General features: G+C 43.7%; 1 protein-coding gene across 10 annotated transcripts in view; it reads right to left on the reverse strand.

The window, feature by feature from the left end:
* The window catches only part of ALDH18A1 (aldehyde dehydrogenase 18 family member A1), a 148437-nt gene that overhangs the window by 22472 nt on the left and 111605 nt on the right, over positions 1-14360 (reverse strand). For 2 of the 10 annotated variants that reach the window (XM_050899100.1, XM_050899096.1), the window contains exons 4-7: positions 7755-7878; positions 3025-3248; positions 628-777; positions 433-537 (exon numbers count right to left, since the gene is read on the reverse strand). In XM_050899100.1, the coding sequence (XP_050755057.1) occupies positions 433-537; positions 628-777; positions 3025-3248; positions 7755-7848 (573 nt within the window). In that variant the 5' untranslated portion in view covers positions 7849-7878. Of the gene's footprint in view, positions 1-432; positions 538-627; positions 778-866; positions 1212-3024; positions 3249-3775; positions 3801-5246; positions 5368-7754; positions 7879-11126; positions 11144-11317; positions 11338-11591; positions 11665-14360 lie in introns of those variants that run through there. The other 8 variants (XM_050899097.1, XM_050899099.1, XM_050899098.1 and 5 more) reach the window with 8 other exon arrangements.

The raw sequence follows: 14360 nt of genomic DNA on the forward strand, positions 1-14360 counted from the left end.
GCACCTGTGATTTTTAATGGACAGCAAGTTCTGAAGTGTGGATATGCACTCTGTCAGCTTTACAGAGTGTGTGGCTGTTCAGGCACCTGTGATTTTTAAATCCTCACTTTGGATCACCAACTTTAGCTTTTGTGAAGAGACCTTAACAGACGCCCCCCTCCATACATAAGAGCAGGACACACACGAACTCCAAGAAGAAAAAGCATATTTACTTCACCTTGACGACAGATCACTCCATTTCAGAAATACTTAGCAAGGCACTCCTGTATAAGCTACCATTTACGCTACAATAAGCAGCCCCAAAAGTAGGATGGCAACAGAAATGCAAGACTACAGTAAAGATAGTAGCATATAAAACACGGAAAAAATCCAAGAACAATTCCATCGCTGACTGAAGTAGCAAGTCAGTCTGGGAAAGAAGGAATCCCTTACTTGAGCTGCACAGATGCTGTACTGTGTAAACATGGCCTCATACAGAGCCATTAGTCCACTCTGGCCAGCTGCTGCACAGGCTCGGGCCTCCAAGACTGGAATGGCCTACAAAGATAAAGAACAGCTGTCAGGCAGTGACTTGAGCAGGTACTACCCAACACTCAAGGAAAAGCGTAAGTGCCGCCAGCCACTCACCATATCTTTTAGCTGACTCTGGCCTGAATGAAGCGCTTGCCTCACACTCTGAGAAAGTAAGATCTCATGACGCAACCGCTGCTTTCCAAAAGCTACAGCACCACTGGTGACAATCATCATCTCTCGGCCCTGATTTTGCAGCATTGACACCTGTAAGTACAGAACATAAGAAATAGGGCCTGGAGTATGATCACTGCTAGCTAGACAGTTCTGGCTATTATAGATAACCTTATGCTCACCAGTTCTCGTTGACACAAGTGTTTCGCTTTATCCATGGATGCACAAAGCAAGGCAACCACCCTCCTGCACACCTTCCTAGCCACTTAGGAGCTATGCAAAGGACTGCATGCAATCTATAGCTTCTGCTAAACTTTCTTTTCACAATACCAGTTTTTATGACAGTGTCGTGGTTTAACCTGAGCCAGCAACTAAGCACCACGCAGCTGCTTCCCCCTCCCTTCTCCTAGTGGGGTGGGGAGGAGGAAGGGGAAAAAAAAAAAAGTAAAACTCGTGGGTTGAGATAACAACAGTTTAATAACTAAAGTAAAATAAAATACACTACTAAGAATAATAATAATATAATAATAATAATTGTAATGAAAAGGAATATAAAGAAAAAAAAAAGAGAAATAACACCCAAGAAAAGACAAGTGATGCACAATGCAATTGCTCACCACCCGCTGACTGATGCCCCAGCAGCGATCCGCCCCTCCCAGCCAACTCCCCCCTGTTTCTATACTGGGCATGACATTCCATGGTATGGAATACCCCTTTGGCTAGTTCAGGTCAGCTGCACTGGCTATGCTCCCTCCCAGCTTCTTGCACACCTGCTTGCTGGCAGAGCATGGGAAACTGAAAAGTCCTTGGCTTAGGATAAGCGCTACTTAGCAACAACTAAACCATCAGCGTGTTATCAACAGTATTCTCACACTAAATCCAAAACACAGCGCTATACCAGCTACTAGGAAGAAAATTAACTCTATCCCAGCCGAAATCACGACACAGAGTCATGCTTGAATTTTCACAATATGTATTACATGGTAACACTTCTATACCCTCTACCTCCATTGGTACAGATAAGGAAAGATAAGATACGAAAAAGCTGTAAAGTAGCTGCTGGACCTTCCACCAACCTTCTTATTCACCATCCATTCCCAAAGTTGCCATTATACAGTAACCTTGAATTTTGGAAGTGAAGAAGCTAACTCTGATAGTACAGCTTTTAATTACTTCTTCCTTACATGCATCTGGCCAGATTGCTTTCAAAGCTCTAAAGCTAAATGTCTTACATGAATTTAATTTATTATGTTAAGTTTACTTCCCAGAGAAGACATGTCCAATCCCCCCAAAGTTGTAACTTCATCTTGGAGAACCAATCCATGAGTTGATCCCATTAGTTTTTCCTACAAGTAATGAGGTTTCAAGCTTTCTCCTGGAGGAAATCTGCAAATGCTCAGGTAATCAAGAAGGGTCTACTCTTTCTGCAGACTTCACAAACTTGAGGGCCACCTTCCCACTAGATCCAACTAATGCCCCAGTCATGTCTTAGCTATTGCATAAAAATCTCACCGGGCAAATCTCTCACTCTATAACTGGGTCCGGCCGAGATGGAGTTAACTTTCTTCATAGGGACCCATATGGTGCTGTGGTTTGGATTTCATGACTAAAAGTGTTGATAACATTCTGATGTTTTGCCTATTGCTAAATAGTGCTTGCACAGCATCAAAGCCTTCTCCGTTTCCCATGCTGAGCAGCCCTTGCACAGCATCAAGGCTTTCTTTTTCCCGCTATGTCCCATCACAGCAGGTAGGCTAGGGGCTGGGCAAGAAGTTCAGAGAGGTCACATTTGGGACAGCTGACATGAACTGGCCAAAGGGACATTCCATACCATATAACGTCATGCTCAGTAATAAAACCGGGGTAGCAGAATAGGAAAGGGCAGGGGGTTGTCTTCCAAGGTGGCCGTCACTCGGGGACTAGCTGGGCATCGGTCTGCTTATGTGAGGTAGTCATTGCCTTAGCATCACTTGTTTCTCTTCCCCTTTCCTTCACTTATTAAACTGTCTTTATTTCAATCCATGAGTTTTCTTACTTTTGGTCTTCCTATTTTCTTCCCAATCCGACTGGTGGTGGGGTGGAGGTGTGGGAAGTGAACAAGCATCTGTGTGGGTGCTTAGCTGCTGGTCAGGGTCAACCCACCACACCTTCAAACACTGATTTACTGAGTTACATGGTTTATGCTACCATAGCACAGGGGGATGAAAAAAGGAAAGGCCAACACGTTGCTTTAAAGGGCCATCACTGTTTTATGAGTTTTTCCTACAATCTCCTGTGCCATCCAACAATCACCGAGTATCTGAAGTTAAAACAAACATTCTACTTCAGTCACAGAACTACCTGCTCTACAATAGATGCCAGCCTCCCAAGGGCCAAGCCACACTCATCCCCTCGAGTCACAACAGCACTACCCAGCTTCACTACAATCCGCTTTGCATGCTTCAGCTCACTGCGGTGTGCAAACGATTTTCCATGTGCACGGCTGAGTGGCATGGTGATAAATGGGATGTTGCTCCAACAACGGATGGATTCATTCCTTAATCTTTGGTTATGGCGAGGGAGATCTGTGGTTAAAGACAGACAGACAGAAAGAAAAAAAAAAAAGGCAGTTTTGAGTGTTTCATTCAGACTTTAAGCCCTTGAAGTCATGTAACATTTCCTCCCTTTCCAAGGCTAAAGCTCACAATACACACTTCTCAGTGACTGGGAATGAGAAGCTAGCTTTCAAGTCACCAAAATAAAGTGAGAACCAATAGTATCTGAGCAGCACTAACCATCCCTAAGGTATATAAGGCAATATCCCACGTGTCACAGAGCTTTGACTCTGGGAACCTAGAAGACCAAACTGAAGGACACTGTAGAAGAGCCCATACAGCTCACATCAGGAGTACTAGTTTTAAAAAGAATCTCCTTCGCCTTGCCTCATTAGATACAGCTAGAGAGCTTTCCCATCTGCAGTAGCACAGAAAGCTTGACTGTTAGGAAAGAAAAGAAACACAGCTTTTACAACATCTCTAAGTCAGGTATTTTTGCCTGTTGCTCAACTAGGGGCAGCAGAAGGGGGATGATGGACATACAAATTGGAAGTCACCTTCCTACAGGATAAATAGGCGTTGGAAGGAGAAGAAGCAGTCACAGCATTACTCAGGTAAGATAAAAGATACATAAGGCTGGCACTTTGCCCAAGTCAATGAGCTAGGGAACATTTCTCAGCAAATTCTTTGTTTTCAAAATGCCTGCAAAAGACAGTAAGACCACTATCAGCACAGTAGATTAAAGAGAATAGTGACTATTAAGGTACAATCACAAGGAACAGTTTGGATCCTTTCTAATTGACAGAGGTGGACCCAAACACATAAAGTCCCAAAGTTAAGCTGAAGGAATGAAGGCAGATGGAACAGACTTCCAACATACTTCATATGAAGTTTTGCAGAGCCACAGTGAATTGTGTCTGAAGGAGGAGTCATGCAGATAAGAATACCTGCCGTCCAAGTGTGTCAACTGGATAATTAGTATAATATGGATAAGCCATATTACTTGAAAAAAATTTGAAACGACATTTCCTTATCCTCCATCTAGTTGTTCTTGTATTACTAGTCAGAAACTGCATTAAACCAGGTCAACTCTTAGACAGTCTCAAAAATACCAGTATAGCAAAAAAGAGGGAGAACACTTCTGATGTAATTACAGAAAAAATGGCTACCGACTCCGGGACCAAAAGTGCAACTTAGTCAAAAGATGGCACACATTCATGGAAAAACCATGGAGAAGATCATACTGGATGCTACTGAAAGACATTTAAAGAACAATGCAATCATCAGGCACACTCAACATGGGTACACAAAGGGAAAGTCCTGTTTAACTAATTTGATATCCTTCTATGATAAGGTCACCCGCCCAGCGAATGAAGGGAAGGTGGTGGATGCAGTTTTTCTGGATTTTAGTGAGTCTTTTGATACTGTTCCTCACAGCATCCTGGACAAGTTGTCCAACTGTGAGACGAGCAGGTTCATGGTGCACTGGGTGAAGAACTGGCTGGATGGCAGGGCTCAAAGGGTTGTAGTGAATGGGGCTACATCTGGCTAGCAAGCGGTCACCAGGGGTGTTCCTCAGGGCTCAATCCTAGGGCCAGTGCCATTCAATATTTTTATCAATGATGTGGATGCAGGAGTTGACTGCACCATTAGCAAGTTTGCTGATGATAATAAACTGGGACATGCTGTTGACTCTCTTGAGGGACAAGAGGCCTTGCAGAGGGATCTAGACAGATTGGAGCATTGGACAATCATCAATGGCATGAAATTTAACAAGAACAAATGCCGGATTCTGCACTGAGGACAGAGTAACACCGAACACAAGTCTAAACTGGGAGAGGAGTGGCTGGAGAGCAGCCCTGCAGAAAGGGACCTGGGGGTGCCGGCTGACAGCAGGCTCAATAGGAGCCAGCAGCGTGCCCTGGCAGCCAAGAGGGCAAACCGCATCCTGGGGGCACCCAACACAGCATAACTAGCTGGTCAGGAGAGGGGATTATCCTGGTGTGTTTATCCTTGGTGTGGCCTCACCTGGAATACTGCGTGCAGTGCTGGGCCCCTCAGTTTAAGAAGGATGTTAAGGTCCTTGAATGTGTCCAGAGGAGGGCAAGAAAGCTGGTGAAGGGGCTGGAAGGCATGTCCTATGAGGAGCGGCTGAGGACTCTGGGTTCGTCTCGTTTGGAGAAAAGGAGGCTGAGGGGCGACCTCATGGCTCTCTGCAGCTTCCTGAGGAGGGGACACGGGGAGGGATGTGCTGATCTCTTCTCCCTGGGATCCAGGGACAGGACACATGGGAATGGTTCAAAGCTGCGTCAGGGGAGGTTCAGGCTGGACATTAGGAAGCATTTCTTTACTGAGAGGGTGTTCAAACACTGGAACAGGCTTCCTGGAGAGGTGGTCAATGCCTCATGCCTGTCAGGGTTTAAGAGGCATTTGGACAATGCCCTTAACATGCTTTAACTTTTGGTCAGCCCTGAAGTGGTCAGGCAGTTGGACTAGATGATCGTTGTAGGTCCCTTCCAACTGAACTATTCTATTCTAGTCAATCCTAACCAATATCTCATCTGAAGGCGTAGAGGCTTCTTTACAAATCAGTAAACTGAATCCTATGCCATGATCAGAGTTATCTGATTTTATTTAATCTGTTCAGTCTCTCTAATTTTGATGCTCTATAACACAAAATAGATTCATTTATAACCTAAAGTGACTATTCTGGGTGTTACTTCTGCTGGAGAAAGACAGGAATGAACACAGTGCTACAGAAAAGAGAAACTTGTCATTTAACAATGTTTTAAATAGATCTTTTGTTCATTACCCATGCAGAAGAAGCTTAAATGATAAATCATAACTGAGGGCTGCACTAACATGTCACACATAAAAGCAGAAAACGGAATCTGGAGATCAGTTTCATTTGCCCCTCGTTTTCACGAGGGAATACTTGTGAATGTAAATAAGGCTTACAATACATATGAAAGAATAGGTGAAGGAGTCCAATTTAACTGTTCTTTCCAGCATTATGCATTACTATATAGCATTTGCCTATCCCACACAGTATGACCAGAAAGGAGTAAAACCAATTTATTTCCAATTCTCTTGGCTAGAGCTTCAGGGTTTAGAAGGTTCCAAGAAGGCAGCTGTTGAGGGATAACCAGTATCTGGAAAGAAACCACTTAGTTTTTCAGAAAAACAAGGAAAAAGACAACGGTTCTAGAACAAGCAGAGAATTTCATTCATCTCCACTGAAGTCCTAATTGCTAACCTCGCTCTATGACTGCATAAACCTACCTTTTTTAGTTATTTTAGACTGGACTAAGATGTGAAATCAGCTCCCACGTTACATATGTGAAACACTTCTGGTGATGCAAGCCCATTAACTTGCTTCATATGCAATTAGGGAGAAACAGATATAGCCATCCAGTCAACTTTTTGGACAAATAGGTTTCTAGGCATTCCAGTTTTTACATCCAGTACCTTGTCAACAATTTCACATCCTTAATAAAGGAGGGTAAACGTAAGAAAAGACTTAAGTATTTGGCACTGCAGATCCTTTTATGTAACCTGCATGAGGCTTGCTTCTCAGGAGTAAAGAAGCGGAATTTCAAAATACACACAAGCTGAACAGGATCACAACAGAAACAGTGGAGAACAAAAGAAAACTGATAAATGCTCAATCCAGCTTTAGAATGCAACTGATGAAGTAACCAGAGTTGCTCCGATACTAGATACTGACTACTGTCAATACTAAGGCATAATTTGCACAGTGTTAACTATGAGTAGTCTACTGACTTTGGAAAACGCAGAATATTTAGAAATATTACAAATGCAGAATTCAACAGAACTATAGCTCAGAAAAAACAAGTTTAGCATTTTCAAGATTTCAACATTTATTAATTCATATAAATATCAACAAAAGATATGTTAACACACACACCAATGGGAAATTAATCTTCCATGCAACAATAAACAGTTAATCTCTTGATCTAATAGAATCTATCTATCCTCGCCTTCTCTATTTCAGACCACTAATCAAATAGACAGTGAATGGTTCTCTCAAGTTAGGTTTTCAGGGAACAACTATTTACAGGGCACCTATGTATTTACACTCAGGTTTCCTGCAAACATCTTTCCACTTTTATCTAATCCAAATAAATTTGAGCTTCACATCTGGCTTTACTCAAGACATCTGTGGGCTGAAAATGCAGATGGGGGAGCAGACATAAACAGATCTCGTTTTCCAGGAATGTATGAGGTTGAAATAAAGAACTTTTACAGTAGCAGTACTTTCACAACTGATTTTTTTCTTGAAATGCACGTCAGAATGAAAAATACACCCTCTCAGACATCCAGCTGAATATTATTGAGTTAAGGGAGAAAGTAACATTAAGAAAGTAGAGCTTCAACTGCAGCTCACTCCAGAGGTTGTAAGTTTTGAATGATGTTAATGAGGTGATTTTCCTTTCAACATAGGAAAGAGCATAGGCATGCCCAGACACATACTGACCAACATTATTAGAAATGTGTGCTTTCTCTCATACATACATAAACGGGAAATGGCTGCGATGACATGTGGCGATAACACAAAGCACCATCCAGGGGAACGGACAAGAGGGCTCAGAGCAGCTCGACACAACATTTTGAGATGCCTTCTGCAAATCAAGGATATCTGTAAGTTAAAAGGAAGGGAGGAGGGGGGAAAACTGGTTAAATATCAGTGAATTTCCATCTGTATTTCTCTCCTCATCCACCCCCCCCCCATCTCCTCTTTGTCCTGTACAGTCTTAACGCAATTTCCTTGTGCAAGAGTCACACAGCCCACTCTCTCCATTTTGCAGAATTCTCAGACTGTGACTTCGAAACTGAAGGCCCCTGGTCCCTACCTGCTGACAGAAGATCATTATTAAAGATTAAGAACAAGACATGGTGCCCCAAGAAGGGAAAAGACTATTAGTGAGTGTACCTACAACGGAGAAAAGTCATAACTTTGTCCACAGAGAAGCCGGGAAGGAAGAAGAAAAAAAAAAAGTAGAGAGGTTGTATCATCCAGACTTCTCCGTACACCCCACGACAGAGCATCTACTATACTTCTCATGAATCTCAGCCCTATTCAATACAGAAAATATGCTGATTAAATGACAAGGTGTTAACCATGATTACAAGTAAGAACACCAATTTCCAAGGTATTTGGCATTAGTTTCCCTTGACTGAACTTGTAAACACTCGGGACTCTTGTAACTCAAAATCAACTAGAGCAAGTGCCCAGCAAACAAGGGATACACAATTAGCAATTTCCTATGACAGGTCTAGTTGAAGTAGTGCATCTAGTATCACAAAGGAAACAAAGGAGATTAACAAGAATCCAGTTCTCCCAGACAATGCTTAAGCCATGAAACCTCTCCTTCCCCTCTTACAAAATTTTGCTTCCTTGACTTGCTTTCAATCCATCCCTCTGCACCACTGGAATAGAGCAAACAACATTGCACAAGCTGTGGTAGGGAGAAAGTATTGAAGAGAGGACAAGGAGAGCTCATAGTGACTGCATTGGAAGACTGCTATTACAAATACCATGACAATTACAGCACCTGGCAGTTCTGGCATACGTGTACATGAACACTTGAAGTTGCTTCATTACTCTGCATCAGTGTACTGTTATTATACTTCATTATAATCCTTACCAAAATATACACCTCTACATAAGACAAGGCAGCCACCAGCAGATAATGGTTCTCCTGTTTTGTCTAGTAAAGATTATATAGCATGGCATTTTAACAATATTAATCTTCAATGTCCCTCCAGTTCTGCATTTCATCTGAAATGGCAGTCTTGACCACTGCCAGGATGAGGCAGATGAAGGACTCAGAGCAGATGATACAACTGAGCAAGTAGTCCAAGTTTTCTTCTCATAACAGGGCAAGCTTCAAGGACATTCCCTCTTTGAACCCTTACCAGGCACCTCATGCACCTGCCTCTGGGGGGCACAACAATTCCCACTGTTCATATGTCTGGCTGTTTGACCCTTCCACCTTGAAGCTCACCCTGGCATCTACTGTCAGCCATCATCTTCCCAGTAGGGTCTTAGTTGTGTCTCAGAGGGATGCTCAAAGTCCAGCAGCTCCTGACAACCTGAACTGGCAAACGGCAGGTCCTTTATCCAGAACCTTTCCACCACAATCATCCTGAGTGGAACTGCCTGTTCCTCTTCAGCTCCCTTCACAGACCGTCTCCCTTAGGGCACAGAACCTGGCACTCTACCTAAAGTTTCACCCCCAGACATTTCCTGTTACAACCGCTCCTGTCAGGCCTTCAACTCCCACTACAGTAATAATCTTCACCTGGTGTTGCACTGTCACTAGAATACAGACCCATACTAGCTAGATCGAGCTGCGTTGCCTCCTTGGTTGCTCCTACTGATCTGCCAGAGAACCACTTCACATTCTCACTACAGGGCTGCTTGCAACTAAGAGCAACCTCGTCATTCTGGAAGACTGCCTCCTGTTTCCCTTTGCTAGAGACAACTTTGCTAAGAGCGAGCAGACAATGAGGAGCGAGAAGTGGCAGAGAGTGTGGATCTTTTGAAGGAAAAAGATCAGAAAGAAATGACATGTTTTTGAAAATAGCTTGTGAGAAAAGGCAAGGAGACTAAGTTAACAAGAAGACAGAAATGGAAATTTTAAAGCAGCAGCAGACATCAAGAAAAGAGAGCGAGATAGGTGAAATGAGTATGATGCTGCCAGAAAGCACAGATAGAGCACAGGGCATGCTGTAAATTACAAGCTTTCTTTCAGGCTAGTCCAAGGCTGCAGAACAACTCCTTTCTCTCCTCTCACTCAATCAAGAATTTAAAGTTAATTTCAATCGTCATTTTCCATTCCACTCTCATTTCCACCATTTCCATACCTGGAATCGTTCTGGTCTTCAGTAACAAACCCAAAAAAGGTACATAATTTAAAAAACCAAACCAAAACAAAAAAAACCCCTTCTGCCTTACTTGGAGGGGAGGGAGCAATAAAAAGAAATGCAAAATGCATTATTCAAGTATTTCTCCAAGACTCTAGCATCAGCGTAAAAATGTATTTTTTTCACTACCAGGAAAACCTACTTCCAAACTAGCCTCCAAACCTGACTTTTAAAAATATCATTCTCCCATCACCTCTAAATATTAAAAGTTATCCTTATACTATTGTTCATAGAAAGCAATACTGTTGGCTAGTTTTCATGAATTTATTATCTTCATAACAGCTCTTAAGTAGCACAGTCCATTTAGATTCTGTTCCAGATCAGTGTAAAGAGACTTAGTCACCTTCCCAAGCAATCAGAGGTCTCAAATCCTAAAACTGGTGCCTTTTAACAACAGCAATCTATAACACTGATTTTTCAGTGTGTCGGCTGCAGGCCCGTGGGATGTCGACAACTATTTGCAGTGAGTTGATTAAAAAAACTAAATAAACTTTTTTCACAGTTTTATATATAAAGACCAAGATCTCAACTAAGTGTTAGGACATTCCACAAGTGGAAAAAATGAGGAAACCAAACTCCTATAGAAAAAGCTATACTGTACTACACTTAAGCAATTAATCAGAGATAAACCAAGTTCCAAGGAAATGCACACAATTTTAATGAAGTAAGTCTTTACTATAACACAAGTAAGTCCTCTGTAACATTCAGGGGTTTTGTTATTTAAATAGCTTTGTTACCTTACCAACTAAGACTTCTGTAAGAAAAAAAAAAATTCTGCAGTTCTTAGTGCAAATTCAAAAACAAGAAGCGTTCCCAGAGGGAAGCCAGTTCAGAAGAACTGACTAAAACAAAGAAAAGCTTCAAATAAATTGTCTTTAGAACAGTTTGCAAATAGCTTTGCTCAGGTTCCATAGAAGTTATACACACAGAGAAGAGGCAATTCAAAGCATCACATACCACGCAATTCTTTCCTACCAAGAATCCATTCCAGCAGGGCAGTGTGGTCACGGCAGTCTGCATCTATTGGCACTGCCTCGTGCAGTGGAATAAAACGCTGTCACTGGCCTGTTAGAACCGTTCTACTTTCAGTCTGAGTATCTCAAAAGATAGCATCTGTGGAAGTTCAGTATTGTTCCATTGTGTTATACCTTGTCTATACATAAGTTAAGCAGCACAAGCAGGGCTGTACAGCGACAGCACTAGAGACAGGACTAGGACCTCCAGCCGCCTGCCCTGGAAAGGGCGAGCTGGGGAACTGCGCGACTCGCACTCGGAGCAAGCAGCAGAACCCACTCGAGCACCGGCAGGAAGTTTAGCTTAACAAAAGACAACGGCAGACAAGCGACTTGCGGCGCGTTCACCAGTGACACCTACAGGCGTCACTCCCTGCCCGAGCACCTAGGCCCACCAGAGTCTCCGTACCTGACCCCTCCTGCTGAAACTGTGACACAGGCTTCTGGCAGCAGCAGCACCCGCAGCAGCACCCGCAGCGAAACCCGGCGACAGAGGCGGCGGCGCGGGCGGCAGGCGGCGGGCCCAGCAGGCGGCGGGCCCGGCAGGCGGCGGGCCCGGCAGGCCCAGCTGACCCGCCGCGGCCAATCCGCGGCCCGCCGGCAGCGGCCGCCACACCAGCGCTGCAAGCGCGGGCGGAAAACCAGCGCCGGCTGATGTAACCCCAGCGACTCCGGCCTCACCCCTCCCACCAGCACGCACACCTTCCCATCCTGCTGTCCCAGCAGATGATGTAACTCTACTCCACGTTGCAGCACAAAATCCAGGGCTTTACAAGTTATAGCATTAACAACTGTTTTCTGTCTGGTCCCAGACTAGTCCAGACAGCCCTCCCCGCAGCACCGGCTGCCTAGCCATCTCCCACATCCAGCTTCCCTTGACCTTGATTCTCCCTGTTCTCAGATGTTTGCAGTCTGATGCAGACAGCAGATGAAAGGGATCTGTAGCCAAACTTTTCAGAGCGGCTTTACCTCCGTAGGCCCTTCACCTCCTTTGTTTTCTCCACTGTAGCCCAAACCCCTCCACAAGGGTGAGTGCTGGTATCTTCCATATCCCATTTGCATTCATTTCTAAATTAAGAGAATCGCAGAATCATTTAGGTTGGAAAAGACCTTTAAGATCATCGAGTCCAACCGTAAGCCTAACGCTGCCAAGTCCACCACTAAACCATGTCCCTAAGTGCCACATCTACATGTCTTTTAAATACCTCCAGGCAGGGTGACTCAACCACTTCCCTGGGCAGCCTGTTCCAGTGCTTGACAACCCTTTCAGTGAAGAATTTTTTCCTAATATCCAATCTAAACCTCCCCTAACGCAACTTGAGGCCATTTCCTCTCGTCCTATCGCTTGTTACTTGGGAGAAGAGACCAACACCCACCTCGCTACAACCTCCTTTCAGGTAGCTGTAGAGAGCGATAAGGTCTCCCCTCAGCCTCCTTTTCTGCAGGCTAAACAACCCCAGTTCCCTCGGCCGCTCCTCATAAGATTCATTTTCTAGACCCTTCACCAGCTTCGTTGCTCTTCTTTGGACACGCTCCAGCCCCTCAGTGTCTGTCTTGTAGTGAGGGGCCCAAAACTGAACACAATATTCGAGGTGCGGCCTCACCAGTGCCGAGTACAGGGGGACGATCACTTCCCTAGTCCTGCTGGCCACACTATTTCAGATACAAGCCAGGATGCTATTGGCCTTCTTGGCCACCTGGGCACACTGCTGGCTCATATCCAGCCGGCTGTCGACCAACACCCCCAGGTCCTTTTCCGCCGGGCAGCTTCCAGCCACTCTTCCCCAAGCCTGTAGCATCGCATGGGGTTGTTGTGACCCAAGTGCAGGACCCAACATTGAGCCTTGCTGAATCTCATACAATTGGCCTCGGCCCATTGATCCAGCCTGTCCAGATCCCTCTGCAGAGCCTTCCTACCCTCAAGCAGATCAACACTCCCGCCCAACTTGGTGTCATCTGCAAGCACTCTTATCACCACAATTAGGAGAAACCATAAATCTACAGTTTCTCATCTTCAAAGACACTACAAAATTCATAGTAGTTCCTCAGTTCAACTCAGATACTAGTTATACTGTCTTCTGTCTATACCTATTTTACCACTTACATTCCTATTTTCCTATTAGAATTCAAACAAATTCCAATAGCACTAATTCTCATATTGTTACAAGACAGTATTTGGGTTTTTGTTTGTTTTGTGGGATATTTTTGTTTGTTTGGGGTTGTTTATATTGTGTTTTTGTTTTATTTTTTAAATCTTTAACACATCACCTTCTGGGATCAGGAAACAGTCTTCTCTGAAAGTCTCACAACTGTGGAGAAAACCTCATGAAGAGTGAACAATATTTAGGTGGTGGGGGTAGAGTTCAAGACACTTGCAAAAACCTCAATGTCTCAAGAATTAATAGAAGACCCAATTCACAATTATCTGACATTAAGATTTCACTATCTCCGCACGAGGGAACACAAACCAACCCCCCAAAAAACCCAAAATAAATATAAGGTCATCATTTTGTTAGAAGACTATCTGGAGATCTCCACTTCACCAGAAGTGGAATTTGTTTTAATCATGATAGCACACATAAGCCCTGCTCTCCCCTCCTCCCCACTCCAATCATTAGCAAAGATAAACCTGGTGCGTATAGCTGTAGAATAAAGACAACACCAGAATGTTGGTCACTCACAAAAACGACAGAACAGTGATTAAAGATATATCACAGCAGCTGATTTTACATTAAGCCAAGCCTTCATTTTGATTTTTAAACATCTAACAAGAAACAGGAATGCCCTCATTTTAGGCTCACCTGGCCAATTTTTAGCACATGCAACTTCTTTGAACTGTGCTTCCAAATAAAAAGCAACAAGTTCCCCTCAACCCCTGCAGATACTGAGGAGCTGCTTTTCTTTTTCAGACACTGAAATAGAGGAAGAATTGGTAAGAGAAAATGATCGGTACTTTCATTTGCCACATGAAACCAGTAGTTTTTATGGAAGGACACTTGTTAGTGGCAAGGAATCCTACATTTCCTACCTGGTCAGCAGGTATTTACCTCAGTGTACAGCAAGCATAGTAGGAAGTGAGCAATGGAAAACTGTAGTTTCAGATAGTTAAGGGTAGTGAACACCTTGAGTAATCTTTAAGAGAGTTCCATCTTCAAGAAAGAGCATGGAACCATCCTGA

The sequence above is a fragment of the Gymnogyps californianus genome, chromosome 6, assembly GCF_018139145.2.
Source record: "Gymnogyps californianus isolate 813 chromosome 6, ASM1813914v2, whole genome shotgun sequence".
Taxonomy (NCBI): Eukaryota; Metazoa; Chordata; class Aves; order Accipitriformes; family Cathartidae; genus Gymnogyps; species Gymnogyps californianus.